Source organism: Canis lupus, chromosome X (assembly GCF_003254725.2).
Source record: "Canis lupus dingo isolate Sandy chromosome X, ASM325472v2, whole genome shotgun sequence".
Classification (NCBI taxonomy): domain Eukaryota; kingdom Metazoa; phylum Chordata; class Mammalia; order Carnivora; family Canidae; genus Canis; species Canis lupus.
Window position 1 is genome coordinate 17,638,224 of NC_064281.1, and position 22,906 is coordinate 17,661,129.

Below are 22,906 nucleotides of genomic sequence, written 5' to 3' on the forward strand. Positions count from 1 at the left end.
ATATGAATCTTAAAGACTATAAATTTAACTTAAAATAAATACCAGATTAATTTTAATGGCAGACTTGACCACTGGGGCTGTGGACATTTTTAAGAAAGCTGTGAATTATTAGCATTTTACATGTATCTAGGCACATTTTTTTTTATCTTTCATTATAAATGGGGGGGGGGAAGATATAGCTAACTATGGTAATACAAAGTGGCCAATAATCCAAAAGTGATTTGTGTTCATTTTGGAGTAGAATTTAGTATACATAATTAAAATTCTAGGAATTTACACCACTGCAAAATAATAAAGCCACCTTGGAAAGATCTGATCCTGAAAGTGTAAATAAGCTGTCTTATCCAATCATTTCTAGCTGCTTACCTCTTGTGGGTATATTATTAAATTTTTTAAGGTATAGTTAAGTAGACTCTATGTTCTTAAAATATTAACATATTTCTGTCAAATTAGAAAAATGTGGTTAATCTACCTTATGAAATTGTTTAGACCTTTTTCTTCTGTTAAACCTTTCCTTTTTTTATTTTTAAACCTTAACCTGCTAAACTGTGAATGTCACCAACAAAGCTAAGTTTGGTTAAATTCCACCTCTGTCCTTGGTACAGCAAGGCTCCTTAGGCTTGTCCCATACACTCCTTGCAGATTGAATGGCCTTTTCAGGAAGCCCCAAAAAGAATTCTGGGTGAGGACTTCGAGCCCTTTGCTCCTAGAATAGATCTCTGATCTCATTCTGGGTCAGAACAGAAAACAAAACCTTTTCCCCCATTCATATTCAAGCCTCTATATTTAAGGTTGCTGGGTGTCCATATGCCACTTTGTGATTTGAGTGGAACTGAAAGTTACAGAGAACTAGTCTGGCTCTTCATTTGGGACTATTTTCCTAACAAGTAGCTTGCATCCTCTTTCTGTAGTTTGAGGGAAACTCTTTATTTCATATATGCATAAAGCTAAATTTCTTCTTTCTTTCTTGAAAGCATTGTCTTGAGTAAGAAAGAGTGTACTCAACAAGTCCAGCATTTGAACTACATTTTCAGGAGCATGAGATTGAAAACTAAAAGCAACTGCTAAAAAAATTAAAAATAAAAAAATAAAAGCAACTGCTCCCTAAAATGAAGCTTTGAGCTCAGACTCAGACATCCCCCTTGAACAGCCTATATTCCTGTTCAAAGGAGGCAAGGGTATATCCCTGTAACTGCCTGACAGTGGGAATATTGTCCTGTCCTACATACCTTTAATTCAAGTGAGAAAAGACCCTTCCCCACCTAGTTTAAGATAATAAAAGGAAATTTTCAGGAATCCTTTCCATATATCTTGAGTACCCAGATTGTTTTCATGCCTAAATCTCTAGTGTTTGGAGAAAAGTATCTTTTTCCGTTGTGAACATCAAGTTATGATTCAGAGGGTTTTTTTGGTATCCTAAATTGAAGAGGAAGTGTGTATGTGTGTGTGTGTGTGTGTGTCTGTGTGTTTGTAATTTGTTAACTACTGGTTACTAGGTGAGGCTGATATAAATTTTACCATAGAACTAAGAATAAATAACTTGGCTTGCTTCCCTGTGTTGGAGCTTTAACTACATTTATATATTTAATAAGCTAGAGTAAGAAAGTTGTTCAGTTCATTTTAGTAATATAGAAACTAGAGGGAACTATGAGTTATAGATTGAAAAACTCTCTTCTTTCCAGCCTTATTCTAAAATTAACCTCTGGTGGGGCACCTGGCTGGCTCAGTTGGTAGAGCATGTGACTTTTTTTTTTCTAAGATTTTATTTATGTGGCAGAGAGCAAGGGAGAGAGCACAAGCAGGGGCAGAGGGAAAAGCAGACTCCCCACTGAGTGGGGAGCCCAACATGGGGCTCCATCCGAGGACCCTGGGACCATGACCCAAGGCGAAGGCAGATGCTTAACTGGCTGAGCCACCCAAGCGCCCTGGAGCATGCAACTCTTTATCTTAGGTGTAGAGATTACTTTAAAAATATATTTTTAATATAATAAAATCAACCTCTGATCTAGACTATCCTTTGGAGGCTAGACTATTTGTACAACTATCTTGGGGCCTTTCTTAGGGCACATTTAGAATATGCAGGTTGTCCCTATCGTAGAATTATGAAACTCATCTGTTCTTGAATTATCTAATTGTCTCCCAGACTGAGGAGATTTAAGGGACAATTCTAATCTTCCAGTGTTAAATTCTACCTATGAATGCCTCCAGGGCCTCTAGTTCTAAAGAGTGCTTGTTCTAAAGTAGAATTGGATTGGATTCTCATGTTTAATAAAAGTATGTACACTAATGTGAAAATTGTCTGTGGCATCCCCATATTAGAGTTTTAAGAATTGAGTTACAGAAATTGGTATAGCAACTTTTCCTTAAATGTGACCCAGTAGAAAAGATTCTAAAATAAAAATCTTTAAACCTACAACTTTTTTTAACTTATAGAGAAATAACAAATTTACTTCTCAAGTTGCAACAAAATATTTAACTCTTTATTGGAAAATTCTGTTTGTTGGGAGGTTTTAAACTTGTCAGGATGGCCACAGCCATGGATTTATGTTTTGGTTAGAGTAATCACCATAGGAAAAAGGCATAACGTAGAGGTTGCAAATAGGTGGTAGCCCAGAGGCCAAATCCAACCTCAGCAGATGTGTTTGGTTTGGCTTGTGTGGTATTTTTTAAAATATTAATTAGATGCCAATATCTAAAATTCAAGAGGTTTCACATGAAAGTTCAGATTTCAGGGGGTTTTTTGGAATAAAATGGATGATCTATGTAATCAGGGCCCCAAGTATAGTAGCCTGGCTGCTAACCCTGTAAAGCTGGGTATATATTTTCTAATTTATCACAGTCCCACCACTTCCTATTTTTGCCAAACTCTATCCACTTCATTTATTTGCTGTCTAGTTGGCTTCTTTAAGCATTTGTGTTGCCAGATATGCTGTATCAAAAGTGATATCAAATTCTTGACTTTCAATTCTGTATTGTATACATTTCTCCAAGAAAAGTTAGTGATCAAGCATCAGATGTAAATTTTCTAAATAATTACTAATACAAAGGCAAATGGCATAGAATTTGTGTATTCAGTGTATATTGAGTTATGCACCTATGTAAGATTGAGAAACTTTTCTCAAGGAGCTCAAAGATTACAGGCCATCTGATGTGGATTAAGGTGGCTCTTGGGATGAGCACCAGGTGATGTATGGAGGTGTGGAATTACTATATTTTACACATGGAACTAATATTACACTGTATGTTAACTAATTGGAATTTAAATAAAAACCTAAAAAAAGAAGCAGACCATTATTACAGTACAAAGTTAATTGTAGATAATGACAAGAATTTGTGGGAGTTATGGGAGTTGGTGGTGATCACTCTTTCCTGAGAAGATGAGGGCAAGTTTTATAGCAGCAACCCTTGAGTTGGGCCTTCAACGGTGAATTTAATTTCAGGAGGCCAAGACAGAAATGAACCTTGGTACTATAGACTAGAAAGCAGTCAGGGAACTACTAGTAATATGGTTCAGCAAGATAATATTATGAGATAAGGTAATAAAAAAGCTGAAGTCTCTCTCTTTTAGTCTGTGGAATTTAGACATTATTTGGGAGCCAGTGCAGTCTTTGGAAGTTTTGAATTAGATTAGAGGAGTTCCATTCTCATAGTTCTACATCGGAAGGTTAATCTACATTGGAAGCATTAAGTATATAGCAAAGGTTTGCATATGCTAGCCAGATGGTGAGCAAACAAGACTTACTTGGGTTCTTCAAATGGGTCAGATGAGAAGGAGATAGAATATACCCTCAAATGGGAATATATATAGGGAGAAAAATAATGAGGTAAAAATTGGCAGGACTTGGCAGCTGATCAGAGAAAGCACTGAAACTGTAGCCTGGATTGGTAAAAAATAAAAAATCCTAAACAGCTTTTTACCTTGTACTTTACCATTAGGGCTGATGAATGATTACAGGCACAGGTTTGTCTGTGCCATTAGATAGTCACAGTTTGCTTTCATATTTCAAAGACCACTCATCATCCAAAATTTAAATACCTATTAAGTTACACTGAGAAAACAAAACTACCTACACAGCCAAGCAATGCACAGGAGAAACTGATTTATTAGCTAGTTTATTTCACCTCTGTTTTGTTCTTCATTTTATGTTGGTCAAGGAGAAATAGTGACAGTCTAACCAATGCAAGATGTCTTCCTCAAATAACCTAGTTTTGGGAGTTTTTCCCTTTTTTTTTTAAGTAGGCTCCACGCTGGGCATGGAGCCTAATGCAGGGCTTGAACTCAATCCTGAGATCACAACCTGAGCTAAGGTCAAGAGTTGGACACTTAATGAACTAAGCCAACCAGGCACCCCTCAAATAACCTAGTTTAAAATGAGCTGTTTTGAGGTTCCTGGCTGGTTCAGTCAGTAGAGCATCTGACTCTTGATCTCGGGGTCTGGAGTTCAAGCTCCACATTGGGTGCAGAGATCACTTAAATAGATAAAATTTTTTAAAACCTGTTTAAAAACAACCAATGGCAAACATACAAAATCCTTATAAAATCACATTGCATATCAACTAGCATTTTCACACCAGTGCTCCTAAAGACACTCTTATAATAGAGAAGCTTTTTGTGGTACTAGAAAATATACCTTTTTAAAATTATTTTCTCGATAGTTCTGTAGTAACTTTGCTGTCTTCCTCAGCACATCTGAGTATAGTAGTGTAAATATAAGGTTCTAAGTTTAATTGGTCCCTGCTACACATCAATTTATACTTTACAAATCTGATTTGCTGAATACAGGAAACCTTCCAAAATAAATACATGGAAATAGTTTTTTATCTCGCCTGTATCAGTAACTTAGTTTTTCGATCCTGCCCTAGATACAAGTGAGGCAGTCTACCAAAGAACTTTTAAAAATAAATGTATAATGGGAGTAAACAGTTGCCGTGTTTCCATGGTCTTACAAAAATGGTAACTGGATTACTGGTATGCAGGAAAATATTGCACATCTCTGGGGTCATATTGGACTGTCCCGATTTTATGAGGAAAGCCCCAAAGTAAGCATGGAGGTAAGATAGATATTTGATAGAACAGGGATGTCTTTAGGGATGAGAGTCTCTTGGCATCCTCTTACCCACTCTGCTAATACTACAGCACAGGAACTCATTAGTAATACTGGATCAGTAGCATTATGGCAGCTAAGAGTGGCTCATTAAATATTTGTGCTTGACCTGCTGGAGTTAATGCAAAACCTACTGAGACCCTAGAACTTCAGCTTTATCAGTCGGTAAGTTTATATGAAGATAGGTAACCTAGGGTGGTAAGTGCTGCTTCTTGATTCCAAACTGGACACCTCTCTTTTTGTAATATCATGTCCTTTTTTGTAGCATAAAATCACAGCATCAAGTAGCCTGTCAAACTGAACTCTGAATCATACAATTGTTTCCAAATTCATGTGCATTTTACTTACTCTTTTTTGTCTTGAAAGCAAAATGTTTATTACAAATTGCTTTTATATAACAGATTCTAATAAATTATTTCTCTTTAGCGTACAAACGGCTAGATGGTTCGACTGAATGCTGTAACAATCACAGCCTCACAGATGTGTGCTTTTCCTACAGAAATAACTTTAATAAGCGTTTGGTGAGTTGTCCCTGAAGAAGTCTTGCTTGTCTGATATAATTTTTACAAAATAATTATATAGAACTAAAATGGAATCTATGAAAACTTTTCCATTTTGCTTTGTGTCATTTTATTAAAATTTCTACATTTCACTTGTCACATTTCATCTGAGACTCTAACAGTTTATAGGTATAATATCTTATTTGGCCAAAGTGGAATACTTGAATCTAATTCATTGTAGGTGAGCATAAATGGCATTTCTTCTATGTGAACTTTGTTCCTTATATACTCTGTGACATAAAAGATATTAAAGAGCTACAACTTTCTGGTTTTCTTGCTAGTGAGTTATTTTTAGTATTGACTACTTAATATTTTATTCATAGCACACATGCCTACCTGCCCGGAAAGCAGTTGAAGCCACACAAGTTTGTAGAACCAATAAAGATTGTAAAAAAAGTTCAAGTTCAAGTTTCTGTATAATACCTTCTTTGGAAACTCACACTCGCTTAATAAAAGTGAAACATCCACCTCAAATTGATATGTTGTATGTAGGCCATCCACTGCACCTTCACTACACAGGTGAGTATTTATTGTGGTCAACCCTCAGAAAATCATTAAGATGGCATATATTCTCCATGGTAGAAACTCAGTACAAATCCATGTGTTAATTTTATTTATTGTAAATATGGCCACTTCTCAAAGTCTTATTAACTTGTTCTTAAGTGTTATATGAAATTTACCATTGGGAAAATAATCTGAATTTATGAAGCAAGATGGAACTGCATCCCATGTCTAAGTTCCTTTTTTTTTATAACAGTTGTATGGAAATATAATTTACATACCATATATTAGACCTTTTTAAAGTGTACAGTTGAAGACTTTTTAATATATTTGGAGTTGTACAACCATCACCACAATCTAGTTCTAGAATATTTTCCATGACCCCAAAAAGAAACCCCATATCCATTAGGAATCACTTCTCATTTCTCCCCAACCCTTGGCAACTAATCTACTTTCTCTTTCTAAGTTTTCCTGTTCTGCACATTTCATGTAAGTAAAATATTTTGTGACGGACTTCTTTCACTTAGCATAATGCCCTTAAGGTTCATCCATGTTGTGTAGCATGTGTCAGTATGTCCTTCCTTTTTATGGCCAAATATTCTATTGTATGGACATACCACATTCTCTTTATTCATTCATCAGTTGATGAACATGTAGGTTTTATGTTACTCTTTAAAAGGCTCTTATTGGTTCATAGTCATATCCTGAGATACAACCTGGATCATTCTTATTTATTAATAGAGTAAACGTGACTTTAGGGTTATACCTTTTTGAGGGATAAGGACTCTTGATAAATTCTGGCATAGTTTTTAAGTTAGTCCCTGTATTTGGTAGTCATACTTGGCATATAGTCAGTTTTAACTTATTCTCACCTCCAAATATAAGTACACACTGGGACCTGAATTTCTGTAGTCCACTGTATTTATTAGGTATTCTAGAATAATTGATGGTTTTTATATGTGGAGCATATAGGCTGCCTACATATGTTTGGGAAGGGCTTTCTCAACCAATTTAATAGGCTAGCCCAATTTTTGACCGTATGGAAAAATTTATAAACTGTTGCTTAGCTGTATGAACAATATTCATTATTCCTTTTTTTTGTTTTTGTTTTTGTTTTTCTTGTTTTGTTTTGTTTTAGTGAGCATCACCAGCTTTATTCCACGTTTCAACTTTCTAAGCATAGATCTGCCTGTCGTTGTGGAGACATTTGTCAAGTATCCTTTCTGGTATGAAGAATGTTTTTAAAAGGTGTTATCTGGAAGATGATCAGGCTTACCTTGAATAGGACCGCATAGACCTTAGAAGTATTGATTGATTGCTAACAACTACAAAGGAGACTTTATTTTTTTAAGATTTTATTTTTATTTATTTATTAGAAACAGAGAGAGAGAGAGGCAAAGACACAGGCAGAGGGAGAAGCAGGCTCCATGCAGGGAGCTCGATGTGGGACTGGATCCCAGGTCTCCAGGATCACGCCCTGGGCTGAAAGCGGGGCTAAACCGCTGAGTCACCCAGGCTGCCCCAAAGGAGACTTTAACGATGAAAAAGATCAGATTTTAGGAATGAAGTTACAAGGCGAGAGATCTATCAGGGAGGAAGAAAAGTTAAGATATGGAAGGGAGGAAACCCAGACCATAAATTGGGAGTTGAATTTGCAGATCTGAGACCTTTTAGTAAGTTTATAAAGAATGAAAGCTTCAGTTACTACCGAGGTGCTGAATTCTGCCTTCTGAGCCTGTCCGCTCTGACTCCATGGAGGAATGAGTAAATAGTTTCCGGTATTAAAATAGCAATTCAGAGGACAAAATCTTGGGTTCCTTAGCATATTAAGTTTGAATATAAAACTTGATTTTTTAGAATTCATCATTTTTTTAAAAGATTTTATTTATTTATTCATGAGAGACACAGGGAGAGAGAGAGAGGCAGAGACACAGGCAGAGGGAGAAGCAGGCTCCACGCAGGGAGCCCGATGCGGGACTCATCCCAGGACTCTAGGATCACGCCCCCGGGTGAAGGTAGCGCTAAACCGCTGAGCCACCCGGGCTGCCCTAAAATTCACCATTATGAAGAATTTGAACAAACTGAACAGTTTACAAGGGATCTTTATTTTTGTCACTTTTTTTTTCTTTTTTACTTTCTAGATTTTAAATTACTAAGTTTGGTTCTTTTTTAATTGCAGTATAGTTAATTTTACAGTGTTACATCAGTTTCAGGTGCACAATACATATTTTTGATACTTTTAATCATTTTCATTTCCTTCCTCAATAATTTGCAAAAAAATGAAAGAGAAAACAAATGAGCAGTTACTGAAAAATACGTACAATCAAGATTGTACCATGTAGAGCAGCCTGGGTGGCTCAGCCGTTTAGCGCTGCCTTCAGCCCAGGATGTGATCCTGGAGACCTGGGATCGAGTCCCATGTCGAGCTTCCTGCGTGGAGCCTGCTTCTCCCTCTGCCTGTGTCTCTGCCTCTCTCTCACTCTCTCTCTCTCTCTCTCTCTCTCTTTCTGTGTCTCTCATGAATAAATAAATAAAATCTTAAAAAAAGACGGTACCATGTAGATTGCAACTTTGTCTCAGATTTGTGATATACATAAGCTTATAGATGATAAAATAGAGTTATGCTATAGTTATATTTATGCTATAGCCTTATAGATAATAGTAAAATAGTGTTGAAGGGGCCAAGATCTTTGTTTCCTAAGTTAATACTTTGTAAGGATCAAAAAGTAATTTTCCCTTATTTCTAATTGCTTCCACATTCCTTTCCCTCATTGTGTCATTAAAGGATTACAAAGACTCAGGCTTCCTCTGAGTTGTTATAGATTGCTTTAGTTTACAAATGATTGGCCTTTATTTTTCTAGTCAAAGTTTTTGAGCTTTGAGATAATATAAACAATTTGTTTGAAATAGTAGAGATCTGGAGTGCCTGGGTGGCTCAGTCTTTTGAGCAGCAAAGGTAATGGTCTCAGGGCCCTGGGATCAAGCCCCCCCCCCCCCATGGGGCTTCTTGCTCAGCAGGGAGTCTGCTTCAGGATTCTCGCCCTCTGCCCCTACCCATGTTCACCCACACACTTGCTCTCTCTCTCTTTCTCTCTCTCTGTCTCTCTCAAATACATCTTTTAAAAAATAAATAAATGCTAGAAATCTAAGAAGGAATATCCTATGCTAGTGGGCAGAAGTTTAAAGAAAAGAGGGAAGTCAACTGTAATCTCAAATGCAGTTCTAGTAAAATATCTTCTTTTGACTACTAGATAATGTGGTTTCCACTCAGACCTCACAATCAGCTCCTTAACTCATTTTAACCAGGTACCTGATCTCCCTCTCAGGAGCTCTGGCTATTGTCAATGCAGTGCCCTGTTTTGCTTTGGATGGTCAGTGGATTTTAAACTCTTTCCTAGATGCTACCCTTACCTCAGTGATTGGAGACAATGATATCAAAGATCTGATAGGATTTTTCATCTTGCTTGGAGGCAGTGTACTCTTGGCTGCCAACGTGACCCTGGGACTCTGGATGGTTACGGCACGGTAATATTTGCACTCATCTGGCAGAATGATACTTTATATGAAATAGAAAGCGTTTCCTTAAAATTACGTTTTAACCAACAACTTTAAGCTCCTCCTGTATCAGAATATCCGAACTCTGGGATGAGGGATAAAAAGAAGAAATGAAAGGCATGGTCCTGACTACATTCTACTTTTAAAGACTGAACTTAACAAACTTCGGATGCTTGCAGAACAATTTCTAAACAAGTGAAAATTCACATAAAAGCATTTTGTGTGACTCCTATCATATTGCGGTAGTGTAAAGGAGGACAAAATTGAGTAGAATTAATCAAGGAAAACTTTTTTAAAAAGCATCATTAATCCAGATTTGAAGAAGACCAGATTCTGGCCAAGAGGAAGGGTGAGCATTTTCTTGGCCTATATCTCTTATCCTTTGTCTTACTTTGAAAAGTATCTTAAGATTTATTGGTATATTATTTTGTACTCTGACAACTGAGGTCTAATTACAATTAATAAAATTCTATGAAAGAATCTGCTGACATGAAAGGGAAAATCTTTGTCAAATGATACCAAATAAGTGAACCAAGTAGGAAGTAGGGCATACAGTGACCCATGCTTTGCCTCACAAGAATTGCCTCTTTGATAATGTGTCTCTGTAGTCTCATATGGCAGCACTAGCCAGCCTTGACATTCCGAGTGAGCTGCAAAAAGTATCTTCCACTTGCAGCACGTGAGCTGACACAGTTAAAGTTGAATGTCGGAACTGAGCCTGGTCTTCTAACAGATCATGAGACAGATCTGCTGCAGTCCTGGGTCTCATTCTATACAAAGCTTTGAAGCTCAGAACTTTTCCAGGGTAGACATTTTCTCTTGTGCTGCTGGGGTTATCTGGGGCCTAAGTCCTGGGTTCCTGTCTTCAAGGAGCTTAGGCTCTTAACAATAGTCTGTCCTCACCAGCAGCTTCCATGTTTCTCTGTGTTGGGTAATTAAACACTCAGTCCTTGCTTTCCATCTTTCTCCTAAGCTACCTCGATGGGTCCACAGAAGACTTGGTAGTACAGTGAGAATGGCTGCATGTGAGTACAGATGTGAATTTGCCAGAGCCTGGGAACTGACTCTTAAGCCCAAAAGAGCCCTAACTAATTCCAGGCCTTTTGGACTGGAGATACAGCCCTGGAAGATCCAGGAAGTCAACAGGCCACTGTGAAACTATTGGTCTTCCAAGCGTCTAAGCATGCTATTTTTGATGAAGAATATGTGCTTCCCTCATAAACTCATAAACTATGTGCTTCCCTCATAAACTCAACATTAACAGCCATGTACCCAACTTTTTCACTAAGTGAGTCATTCCATGGAGTTCACCTTTTTCTGATTGTTGAGCTGCTCTTCAGGCACTAAAAGTTTTTAATCATTTTAAACAAATTCTTTATAGACTGTATTGCAAGTTTGCCTGCCTTCTTAAATAGAAATTATTTCTTGAATATAATGTTGATATTTTATTAATGAGTTGAGGTCATCAGTTATTACCACTACTAAAACTGTACAAGTTATTTATTTATCCCAGAAAAAAGGTGGTTGTCGTATTCTTAGGTAGATAGTCATTCAAGATCAAATTCTATTAGCAGAGAGCCCAGATCAGCTTAGGTAGTAGAGCTTAGGGAATGCCATGAAATACTTGCATAATTAATTTGATTACATGAACCAAGCAGTTTACTAATGAACATGTTGTATATATGCAGGTCAATTTTTTAAAACAGAGAAAAAAATTTAAGAGAGAAAATTCTAACCATTAATTTCCTTCTTTTTTCTGGGGGGGGGAGGGGGGAACAACAACAACAACCAGACACCTCATTTTCTTGTAGCATATGAACATCTTGGTCTGTTGCTCCATAGGGTCAGGATTTAGGAACCACTCTTATTAGGATATTGAGCAGGTCATTCACATTTGTATAGAGATGGCCTCATTGTGTAAGAAAGGAATGTTACCTGTTGTCTCTTCAGCTTTATTGTGGGCACTTCTAGAGCAAAGGCCAAGCCATACTCATCTTTGCATCCATGGCACAGTGCATGAGACATCATAAATACTTAATAAATATGGTTGAATGGGTGATGAATACTGTTATTTATGGATTAGAAAAGCATGTTTCTATTTAAGTAAGCTATCAATAGTATTATTGAATATTTACTATAAATATGTGTTAACAAAAAATGAAAGGTCTTTGTGTCCCTGGTATATTATCATCTTTATGAAAATAATCCATTTGGGTTTCTGTAAAGCAATTAGAAAAAAGGAATTACTTTGAGAATTTGAAGATGTTCTTTCTGTGTTGACATGTTGTTCAACAGTACAACTTTATTTTTAGTGTTCCTACTCTACATTGTTTACATTTTCGAAGGTTTTTTAAATCACCTATAATGTGTAAAGGACATATATATTCTTTTCATCTCAGTTTGAAAAGACATGCAGTTAAACTTGACCTTTTGATAATCGCTCTTATAGGGTCATTGTCATCTATGCTAACAGCAAATTTTAAACAAGCACTTCATGGATACATGGCTCTTGGTCATCAGTTTGTACTATGGTATTTATTGAATGTCCACATACTAATTAATGGTGCACAGGTATTTTTTTCCTACAGATCTTTCGACTGTGCTGTAATTCATTCTTAGTATTTAACTTGAAGATACCATAGTTGCTGGCATTTGATGTTTAGCAATAAAAGAATAAATGTGTACCAGCACTCTATGTTTTATCATATCAGTGTGTTGTCTTTTAAAAAAAATGTATTCTTTTCTATCAAAATTATTCCCTTCACATACATTATGATCTTTGTTGTTTTTAAATTCCTGTTTCTAAGAACAACCTTCAGTTTTCAACCCAAGCAATCTGTATATGAAAGTTGTTGCAGGCCACAGAAAGAAGTCTTTTTTAAATGAGATTCCTGTGGTCTCACTACTGTTTCGGAAATGGCCTGTTTATGGATGAAGAAAGAGGACTATCACATTTCCTTTTAATAGTGTCTGACAGAAGTGTTCTCTGAGTCTGTTTCTTAGGAATTCATGGAAAACTATTTCAATTATCACATTCAGTTCGTCTTGACCTTTTGCTCTAGCACTTCCTCCCTTGTCCTTAGAGCCAGCTTCAATCTCTCTCTCTCCCCCTCTCTGTCTCTCTCTCCCCCTCCCTCCCTCTCTCTCTTTCTGTCTCTACCCCCTCCACCACCACCCCCCCACAGGTACATATTCTCTTTCTAGTTTACCTAAAGGCCAGATAAAATAGGCTGGAAGTTTAGCCCAAATCCTAAGTGGCTAGCATCATTCCATTCCTTTTTGCCTCTCATCCCATTCTACTATAGTTAAGAGTCACAAGACTAGGTTACTGATTATCTAAACCACTTTTTTTTTAGCAGCTTGAGATATAATTAAATACCATAAAATTCACCTCTTTAATGTATACAGTTAACTGTAAACTATTTTTCTTTTAATGACTCTTCAAATGAAAGTATACATAGGCTTTAGTATAATCTAAACTTTTAAGCAAATGAACATGTGATAAAAGACTGGGATAAAAATGTTTTATTTATTTCACAACTTTTTAAAACTCTGAAGTGGTTTTCAGTGCTGGAATAGAGTTAAATAACAAGTCTTTTTTAAGTTAAAGCATGTAGAGGAGTGCCTGGCTGGCTCAGTTGGTAGAGCATGTAACTCTTGATCTCAGGGCTGTGAGTTCAAGTCCCATGTTGGGTGTAGAGGTTACTTAAAAATAAAATCTTTGGGCACCTGAGTGGCTCAGTCAGTTAAGCATCTGCCTTTGGGTCAGGTCATTATCTCGGGGTCCTGAGATCAAGCCCCACATCGGGCTCCCTGTTCTACAGGGAGTCTGCTTCTCCCTCTCCCTTTGACCCTTCTCCCTGCTTGTGCTAGTGTTCTCTCTCTCTCTCTCTCAAATGAATGGATAGAATCTTTATAAATAACTTAAAAAATAAAATCTTAAAAAAAATGGTAAAGCATGTGAGGGCACCTGGGTGGCTCAGTCGGTGAAGCATCCTACTCTTGATTTCAACTAAGGTCATGACCTCAAGGCTGTGAGATTGAGCCCTGTGTCAAGCTCTGCACTGGGTGTGGAGCTTACTAAGATTCTCTTTCCCTCTCCATCTCCCTCTCCCTGTTCCCCCACCCCAAAAAAAGATAAAGCAGGTGGATATATTTTCTTTGAGACAATATGCCTTTTTGATCAGTGTATTTGCAAGCTACTCTTGCTATTTTGGCCATGCTATTTGAATAATCCATTGTATATTTTATCAGACCATGGTAAATGAATTCATTGAAAGGAAAGCCTCTCTTTCAAAACTTAATGCCACAATAGATTATACTCAAGATGGAGGTAGGAAAAAAATGGCTAAAGGAAGTTGCAATTCTAATTACCAAACAGGTTATATTGTCTAACTTAATTTCCCAATGAAGAAAGACAAAAACATCCTGATATCTTAGTTTTATTTAGCTAAAGACTGATAAATATTCAATAATTGTCCCTTCTTATTAACTGACCATTTCTCAAATTTTTCTTTTGATGTGTTCCTGACACTTTAGGGGAGGGAAAAACCCAGAAAGATCTAAGAATAGAACCCTGTAATTGGCTGTCCATCCTACAAAATTGAAATTTGCTTTACCTTAGATTTATATAAATTTTGCACTCAATCAAGTATCAGAAAGCCAGTTCCCTTAAATATGAAACTCTAAACTGTAAAAGAATTAGATGCTAAGAATATTAATATTTTTTTCATGTCTAAAAGACATTGGTAGAAAGTTTATAACAGCTGGTCTGTAGACTAGTTGATAGTCTAGATGGTGTTTTTGTCTATTTTTAGTGAAATGAGAAAAATATATTGTATCTAATTACAAAATAAGGAAAACGTATTTGTGTTGTTTAAGGTGCCTGCTGCCCCTTATCAAGGAGCTCTCCTTTATTTGGATTATGGAAACACATACTTAAATTCACTTAGCACTTCTAGATTTCTCTACAGAATGTCTCTCTGTAATTGACACTCATCAGCAAGGCATGAGGGTTCCATGTTTCCCATGCCCTTTCCTCCACCTGAATTGTCTTTCATGTTCTCACAAATGTGTTGGTTGCAAAATGGCATTTCTTTTTAATTTGCATTTCTCAGATTAATATGGTTGTGCATCCATATACTTGTTTAGCCATTTAGATTTTTCATTTTGCCAATTGCTTATTGACATCTTTTGCCTATTGTCCATTGAGTTTACTAAATTTTTCTTATTGAGCCATAAGAATTTGTGTATTCTAGATTGAGTCAACAAACTGCAGCCTGCAAGCCAAATCCTGCTCAGCACCTATTTTTGTAAAAAAGGTTTTCTTAGAACACAGCCACATTCAAGGGTGCCTGGGTGGCTCAGTCGGTTGAGCCTCTGACTCTTGACTTCAGCTCAGCTCGTCATCTTGGGACCTTGGGATCAAACCCCTCTTCTGGCTCTGCACTCAGTGGGGAGTCAGTCGGCTGGAGATTGTCTCTCCCTCTGCCCCTCCCCCTGCTCTCTCTCTCTCTCTGAAATAAATCAATATTTTTAAAAAACTACAGGGCAGCCCCAGTGGCTCAGCAGTTTAGTGCCACCTTCAGCCCGGGGCGTGATCATGGAGACCCAGGATCGAGTCCCACGTCAGGCTCCCTGCATGGAGCCTGCTTCTCCCTCTGCCTGTCTGTCTCGCTCTCTCTCTTTCTCTCTAATAAATAAATAAAATCTTAAAAAAAACTACAGCCACATTCATTCATTTATATATTATGTATGGCTGCTTTCATGCTACAAAAGCAGAGTTGAAGAGTTGAGCAGTTGCAACAAAGACCATATGACCCACAAAGCCTAAAATATTTAGTATTTAACTGTTTACAGAACAGCCCATGCTCTAGACATCAATGTCTTGTCCATTTTAGATATTGCAAATAATTTTTCCAGTCTGTGACCCATCTATAAATTTTATTTATGAGGTTTTGTTGTTGAACAAGTACCTTTGGTTTGATATAGTCAAATCCATTAATGTTTTGATTGTTTCATGAATCATTTTGATTCATTCACTGAAAAAATGCTGTCCTGTTCCAAAGTCACAATAACAATGTGTACTTTTTTCTATTTGCTTTATTTTTTAAAAAAGATTTTATTTATGTATTTATTTATTTGACAGAAAAGGAGAGAGAGCACAAGCAGGGGGAGCAGCAGGCAGAGGGAGGAGAGGCAGGCTCCCCACAAAGCAGGGAACCTGACGTGGGGCTCAATCCCAGGACCCTGAGATCATGACCTGAGCCAAAGAAAGATACTTAACTGACTGAGCCACCCAGGCACCTCTTCTATTTGTTTTAGAGTTATACTCTCACAGTGAGATCTTTGACTTCTAGAATATATGCTATGAGGTAGGAAATCCGAGTTTATTCTTCTATATAGCATGAACTATTTTAAAAATACAACAGTATTTTCCTTTTTAAGATTGTTAAAACAGTTTACATGAAGTTCTTAATATGGTACCTGCATGCTCAAAATATTACGTACTTAAATTACTTATTTTCACAATGCAGAATTATTTTTTTAAGATTTTATTTATTTATTCATAGAGACACAGAGAGAGAGAGAGAGGGAGAGACACAGGCAGAGGGAGAAGCAGGCTCCATGCAGGGAGCCTGACCTGGGACTTGATCCTGGGAATCCAGGATCACACCCCGGGCTGCAGGTGGCGCCAAACCGCTGTGCCACCGGGGCTGCCCTACAATGCAGAATTACGACACAAATTTGCCCTGATAGTCCCCTCCACACTGGTGTCAGATCCTGCCTCCTTTTGATACGCCTTCATGGCTTCCACTGCCTTCAGGCTCACTCTGGTTGTCCAGAATGTCTTCCAGACCTTGATCCTTTTAAATATTTCCTCCTCCAATCAAAATGAACCAAAAATCTTGATACTTAAGGTGTTGGCTAAAGATTTTGCCCACAAAATAACCTGTGTTTGTGGGTATGCCCATTGATAGTAACTTAGGCATTTAAATCTGATCTTACCCAAACATTTTAACTCAGAAGGAGGCCGTGTGACAAACCAACATGAGAGAGAATCTGAGGTAGAATGGACTTTGAGGACTACATCAGACAGTGGAAAGCTGTCTACTCTGTGCACAGTTTAGGGTATTATATTTCGAAATAAGCTATTTTTTTACATGCTCACTTTATTTTTGCATTAATTAGAAAAGAAGCTAAGCTTTCTTTTTTAATGTGTGTTCTTTTGTAGATTTTTTTTATTCACATCATTTGTCCATATTTCCCTGCAGTAATCATCACCTTACTACTTTTCATTACTCAGGACTCACGTTTGTTACAAGGGTTTGCAAATATATTTGACCATACCTTAGCTTCTCTTACAGGTCCCTTACTTTCATACTTTATTCCTAGCATTTTTTTCTTCCCTTTCAGTCACTTTGTTTCCATCCTTTAATGGCTTATAATTTTCTTTCTAGGTGTGTATCACCAGAAATTTACAATGGAAATTAGTAGCACTTTGCAGTTTACAGAATGTTCACTTCTTCAGTACAGGGCACCCCCTTTTCTGTTATGGAAATACCTGGGAAAAATAAGTTGGTAATCAGGAGTTTAGAGAATATAGAATTGAACAGAAGAAGATAGATAATGTGATTTCTTTCACCTTTATAGAAAAACCGTTTTCTGTGGCGCCTGGGTGGCTCAGTTAGTTGAGCATCTGCTTTTGGCTCAGATCATGATCCTCAGGGTCCTGGGATCAAGTTGGGCTCCCTGCTCAGCGGAGAGCCTGCTTCTCCCTCTCCCTCTGCCTTTCGCTCCCCCTGCTTGTGCTCTCTCCCTCTGTCAAATAAATATAAATAAATAAATAAATAAATAAATAAATAAATAAATAAATAAATAAATAAATAAAGTCTTTAAAAAAACATTTTCAAAAAAAAAACATTTTCTTACTAAAAAAATGCACATTTATTATAGAAAACGTTAAATGAAAGTAAATTGTAATTTATTGAAAAAACGGATTATATTATAGATTAACTGGCAAACTACTTTTTAAATTTGAGGTTTATAAGCAATTTTCAATGTTATTAATACTCTAGTGTTATTTAAGTGAATATATAATATTTCAGCACTGACTATAGCATAAATTTTTTCTTTTCTTTTTATTTTCTTTAAGTAAGGTCTACACTCAATATCAGGCTTGAGCTCACAACGCTGAGATCAAGAGTCACATGCTCTACCAACTGAGCCAGGCAGGTACCTCTGAATATGGCATAATTAACCAACCTCTATTATTTATAATTTTGCAATGCTATAAACAAAGCTGTGAGGAATATACCTAAAACTAAATCTTTCTGTGTATCTATGATTATTTGGTTAATTCTAGAAACTCTTAAAAGAAAAATTCCTATCTTGAAATGTGAACATTTTATATATATATATATATATATATATCCTTGTTGCAATTACATTTTTTTCTCTTATTTGGATATGCAAAATGGCATCTCATTTTAATTTGCATTTCTTTGATTAGAAAAAGGTTGAACATTTTTAAATGTATTTATTGGCCATTGTGTTCTCTTTTTTTTATCCCCATCCTTTGCCCATTTTTCATGGGAGTGATTATTGTCTTACTGCTTTTTATCATAAGCTCAGTTCTGCTATTTGATTTGTTACATGTGAATAAATTAAAACTTCATTTAAGTATAATGCTAATGCTTATTTTTAGGTTTTTATATATCATGATCTGTCAAGGTTTGCCTTATATTTTCCACCTTTGGTAAAATGTTTTCAAAGTCTTCTCAAGATTTTATAAATATTCACAAACATTTTATGGTAATTTTATGATTTCATTTTTTCAAACATTAATTTATATGCAATGTATTTTGATATTGGTGCAAAGTAGGAATATCACTTTGTATTATGTTATCTTCAACTAATTAACCCAGTCATCTCAAAGGAGATGGTTAATCTAAAGAGGTATTTCATACCAGCCAGAAAGAGGAATAAATTTATATCCTTTGGAAAGAATAGAAATAATAAGTGAAATTATCTCTCATTTGATAAGCCATTCTTATTTATTTAGGAGGCATATATTTATCATTTACTTTTTCAATTCAGTAATACAGTGAATTGAGAATATGTCTCATACTTTAATTGACAAGAGTCCTTAAATCATTTTTTCCCTAAGGTATTTTTTTTAAGATTTTATTTATTTATTCATGAGAGACACAGAGAGGCAGAGACATAGGCAGAGGGAGAAGCAGGCTCCCTGTAGGGACCCCGATGTGGGACTCGATCCCAGGACCCCAGGACCATGCCCTGAGCCAAAGGAAGACGCTCAACCAGTGAGCCATCCAGGCGTCCCTAAGATATGTTTATTTTTATTAAAATAGTGTTTCTCATTCCTAGATTAGATTCCTAACCTATATTCCTAAACAATATAGATTAGCAATCTGGAGATTATCCTTAATACATTATATATCATTATCTAAAGGTACCATTTCTATTAACTTCTTAATTAAAATGTTTTTTTACTTCTTAGATTTTCAAGCTTTAATTCCTCTCTCTGTGGATTGTTTAATATTAGTCTTTAAAGGTTAGAAAAATCTATCTTTGGGTGACGGGCACTGGGGGTTATTCTGTATGTTAGTAAATTGAACACCAATAAAAAATAAATTAAAAAAAAAAAAAAAAGAAAAATCTATCTTTGGAATAGATGTCCTGATTTTAAAGTAAGTATTTTATCTTCATCTGTTTTAATTATATAATGATTTTAAGTTTGGAGCACTGCATTCCTTGATTACTTGTTCAAAATATGCATTTTTAATCATGGTTTAAAATCATGAAAATAAGAGGTAGCTAGGATACTATGAATTTGTATTTTATTTCTTATAAAATTTGAAAACTGCTTTTTTCCCCCATTTAAAATGTTTTTCTTCTGAGATCATTGTAGTTGGTTTTTAAATTTGCCTAATTTTAGAATATGACTCTTGTGAATATGCTACTCCAGGAGATGGTTATTGGATTTAAAAGTTTCCATTTTTCTTGCTTATCCCCATTCTGTAGTCACTAGAACTGATACAAATATTCTTTCATTCATTTAAGAAGTATTTATTGCATACTTACTGTATTCATGGCATTGTCCTGGGTTCTGGGGATACAGCAATAAATAAGACAATTTTCCTCTTTTGTATTTTGTAAGGAAAATACCATTTATTTTTAAAATAATAAATATATGCTAAGCATTACTAAGTGTTATAAGAGATTAAGCCAAGAAGGTTGGCAGAGGCTAGGTCTTAGAAATAGGTTATGGACGTTAGCCTAATTGCAAATGGGAAGTCATTGAAAGTCTCAAGCAAGGGAGTGACATAATCAGATTTGCATTTTGGTGGATCACCTTGACTAAGGGTAAAACATTGGAGGGAGGCAAGTCTGGAGGCAAAGAAATTGGTTAGGAGATTATTTCACTAATCTTGGCAAGAGATGGTGGTTATATAAAATAGAATGGGGACAGAAGAGGTTGAAAGAGAGAAGAGGACAAGGGAAAAGTAGGATCCATTGTGTTTGATGGTTTCATGTAGTTTAGATTCAAGAAGGAATCAAGAAGACTTCAGGTTTCTGGCTTGGACAATTGAATGGTAGCAGTGCCATTAACAGCTAGGGAACATCAGAAAAGGAGTAGTTCAGTTTTGTTTTTTAAAAGATTTTATTCATTTATTCATGAGAGACACACAGAGAGGCAGAGACATAGGCAAAGGGAAAAGCTGGCTCCATGCAGGGAGCCAGATGTGGGATTCAATCCAAAGACAAACGCTCAACCGCTGAGCCACCCAGGCATCCCAGCAGTTTAATTTGGAACTCTTGAGTTTGACTGCCTGGGAAAACTTCAAGTGGATTGTTGGATGTACAGGTCTGAAACTCTGTAGAAATTAGTTGGAGACACCATGTACAAGCTGATGCACCCCAATATGTAATTAAACCCATGGGAGTGGATAGTCTAAAGAGAATGTAGAATAATGAAAAGGAAAGAGAAGGTGTCCTAGGATAGAGCACTCAGGAACACCACCATATAGGTAAAAAGGGGTTCAAGGAAGAGGAAAAACGAACTTTAGAAAATTAGGAAGAAAACCACAAGTGAGAGTTTGGTATTAGAAAAACAAAGGGAGGGACACCGGGGTGGCTCAGCAGTTGGGTGCCTGCCTTTAGCTGAGGGTGTGATCCCGGAGTCCCGGGATCAAGTTCCACATCGAGCTCCCTGCATGGAGCCTGCTTCTCCCTCTGCCTGTGTCTCTGCCTCTGTGTGTGTGTGTGTGTCTCTCATGAATAAATAAATAAATAAAAATTTTAAAAAACGGAAGAGAATATATCAATATGTCAGTAATGTGAGATATTACTGAGAGAGGCTGCCAGATGTCCACAGGCTTTAGCAGTTCATAGGTGATCTTGAGAGAGCAGCCTCAGTGCAGCATGGAAAGCTGAGCCAGGTTGTAGTGGATGGAGAAGTGGGGGGTAGGGGTGCAGGGAGAGGCTACAAATGCAGAAAATGTGCCCAAGAAGTTCCATTTTGGGGTGGGCGCCTGGGTGGTTCAGTCAGTTGGGTATCTGACCGTTGATTTGGGCTCAGGCCATGATCTTGGCATCATGGGATGGAGCCTGGGCATGGCACCAAGTCTGCCTGAGATTCTCCCTCTCCCTCTGCCCCACCCCTGCTCACACTTGCATTCTCTCTCTCTCTCTCTCTCTCTCTCTCTCTCTCTCTCAAATAAATAAAATCTTAAAAAGCAGTGTTCTATTTGGAAGGGGTGGGGAGAAATGGGACTTGATGTAGGCTGTAGAGGAAAGTGTCATTATTGTTGTTATTGTTTTAGCAATGGGAAAATCATGGATATGTTTTTGGTGCTGACGGGGAGAACCCGAGTAAAAGAAAGTAGATCATCAAGGGAGGAGATGGGATCTAGAGTGCAAGTAGAGCAATAGTCTTTACCAAGAAAGATGCCTTCTCTAAGAGGGGGAAAAAGGAAAAATGGGTGCAAATACAGTTATCTTGATTCCAAAGTGTCTAGAAGAGTGCTTGACACAGAGTAGGCACTCTAGAAATCTCTGTTGAATAAGATGGAGTCCTCATATAACTGCAAGGAGCAGTTTAGCCAACCCCCCTTCTAGATAAGACATATTGCAGAGGCACTTGAAGAACAGGTGCAGAATTTCCTGATTTTGAGAATGTTCTTTGTTCTCAGGAAACACATGGCTGAAGTATAGAAGTTGAAAGGGTCCAGAATAAGACACTGTGGCATAAAAATGATTTTGAGCTGAAGGCATTTGAGTTACTAAAATGGTTTATCTGCCTAAAAGCAGAGCTTCGCAAAGGATCTCAACTGTCATAAATCTCCTACCCAGGAGCACCTCTAATCTTCTCAAGCAGGCATTGACACAAAACTATCATATCTCCCACCACTTCTTCTAGGGGCCCATTTATTTTTCCAAAAAGTCATTTGTTTTTTTCATAAGTGCCCTCTCTCCCCTCCTTCTAAGAAGTATTTACTCTCCCAGAAGTGACCCTCTGCCCCCTACCCATCCCCTCTTAGATGACTGATAAGCCCCAAATTCTAATTGCCTTGAGTCACATTTCTCTGTGAACTCCTGTCCTATGTGTATAAATCAATGTGTTTTTCTCTTGTTCATCTGTCTTTTGTCAGTTTAATTTGCAGACATCAAATCATTAACCTAAGAATAGAGGAAAATTTTTTTTCTCTCTGATAGACTAAAGGGGCATGATGTGTGAAACTTAACTCTCACATGGTTCAGAGAGAAAGATGATAATACCAAAATGGCAAAATGTTAACAATTGTTGAATCTCAAGGGCATAAGGGAATCTTTTGTACTCTTTTTATTCCTTTGTACTCTTCTTAGAACTTCTGTTTGAAATTGCTTCAAAATAAAATGATTTTTTAAAAAAAAGAACCTGCATTTATTGAATCTATTTTTTTAACTTCCTATTTTATTTCCAATTTCAGTGCTCTTTATTTCACAACTTCCTATGAATGGCAAGAATGAGGAATTTTACTGACAGAGCTCCTTTTTGGATTCGGGCAAATTATCTCTATTTTAATTTTTTCTTTTTGAAAGTAATGCCTTCAAAACTTTGCTATGTTAACTGAAATAGTCATACAGTCGTCACTCAGTAAATGTTTTTCCCTACCTTTT

General features: G+C 36.7%; 1 protein-coding gene across 4 annotated transcripts in view; it reads left to right on the forward strand.

Moving 5' to 3' along the window:
* MBTPS2 (membrane bound transcription factor peptidase, site 2) overlaps positions 1-22,906 on the forward strand; it is a 63,776-nt gene that overhangs the window by 28,122 nt on the left and 12,748 nt on the right. For 2 of the 4 annotated variants that reach the window (XM_025438488.3, XM_025438507.3), the window contains 4 exons: positions 5,532-5,626; positions 5,989-6,184; positions 7,305-7,380; positions 9,473-22,663. In XM_025438488.3, the coding sequence (XP_025294273.1) occupies positions 5,532-5,626; positions 5,989-6,184; positions 7,305-7,380; positions 9,473-9,695 (590 nt within the window). In that variant the 3' untranslated portion in view covers positions 9,696-22,663. Of the gene's footprint in view, positions 1-5,531; positions 5,627-5,988; positions 6,185-7,304; positions 7,381-9,472; positions 22,664-22,906 lie in introns of those variants that run through there. The other 2 variants (XR_003132753.3, XR_003132754.3) reach the window with 2 other exon arrangements.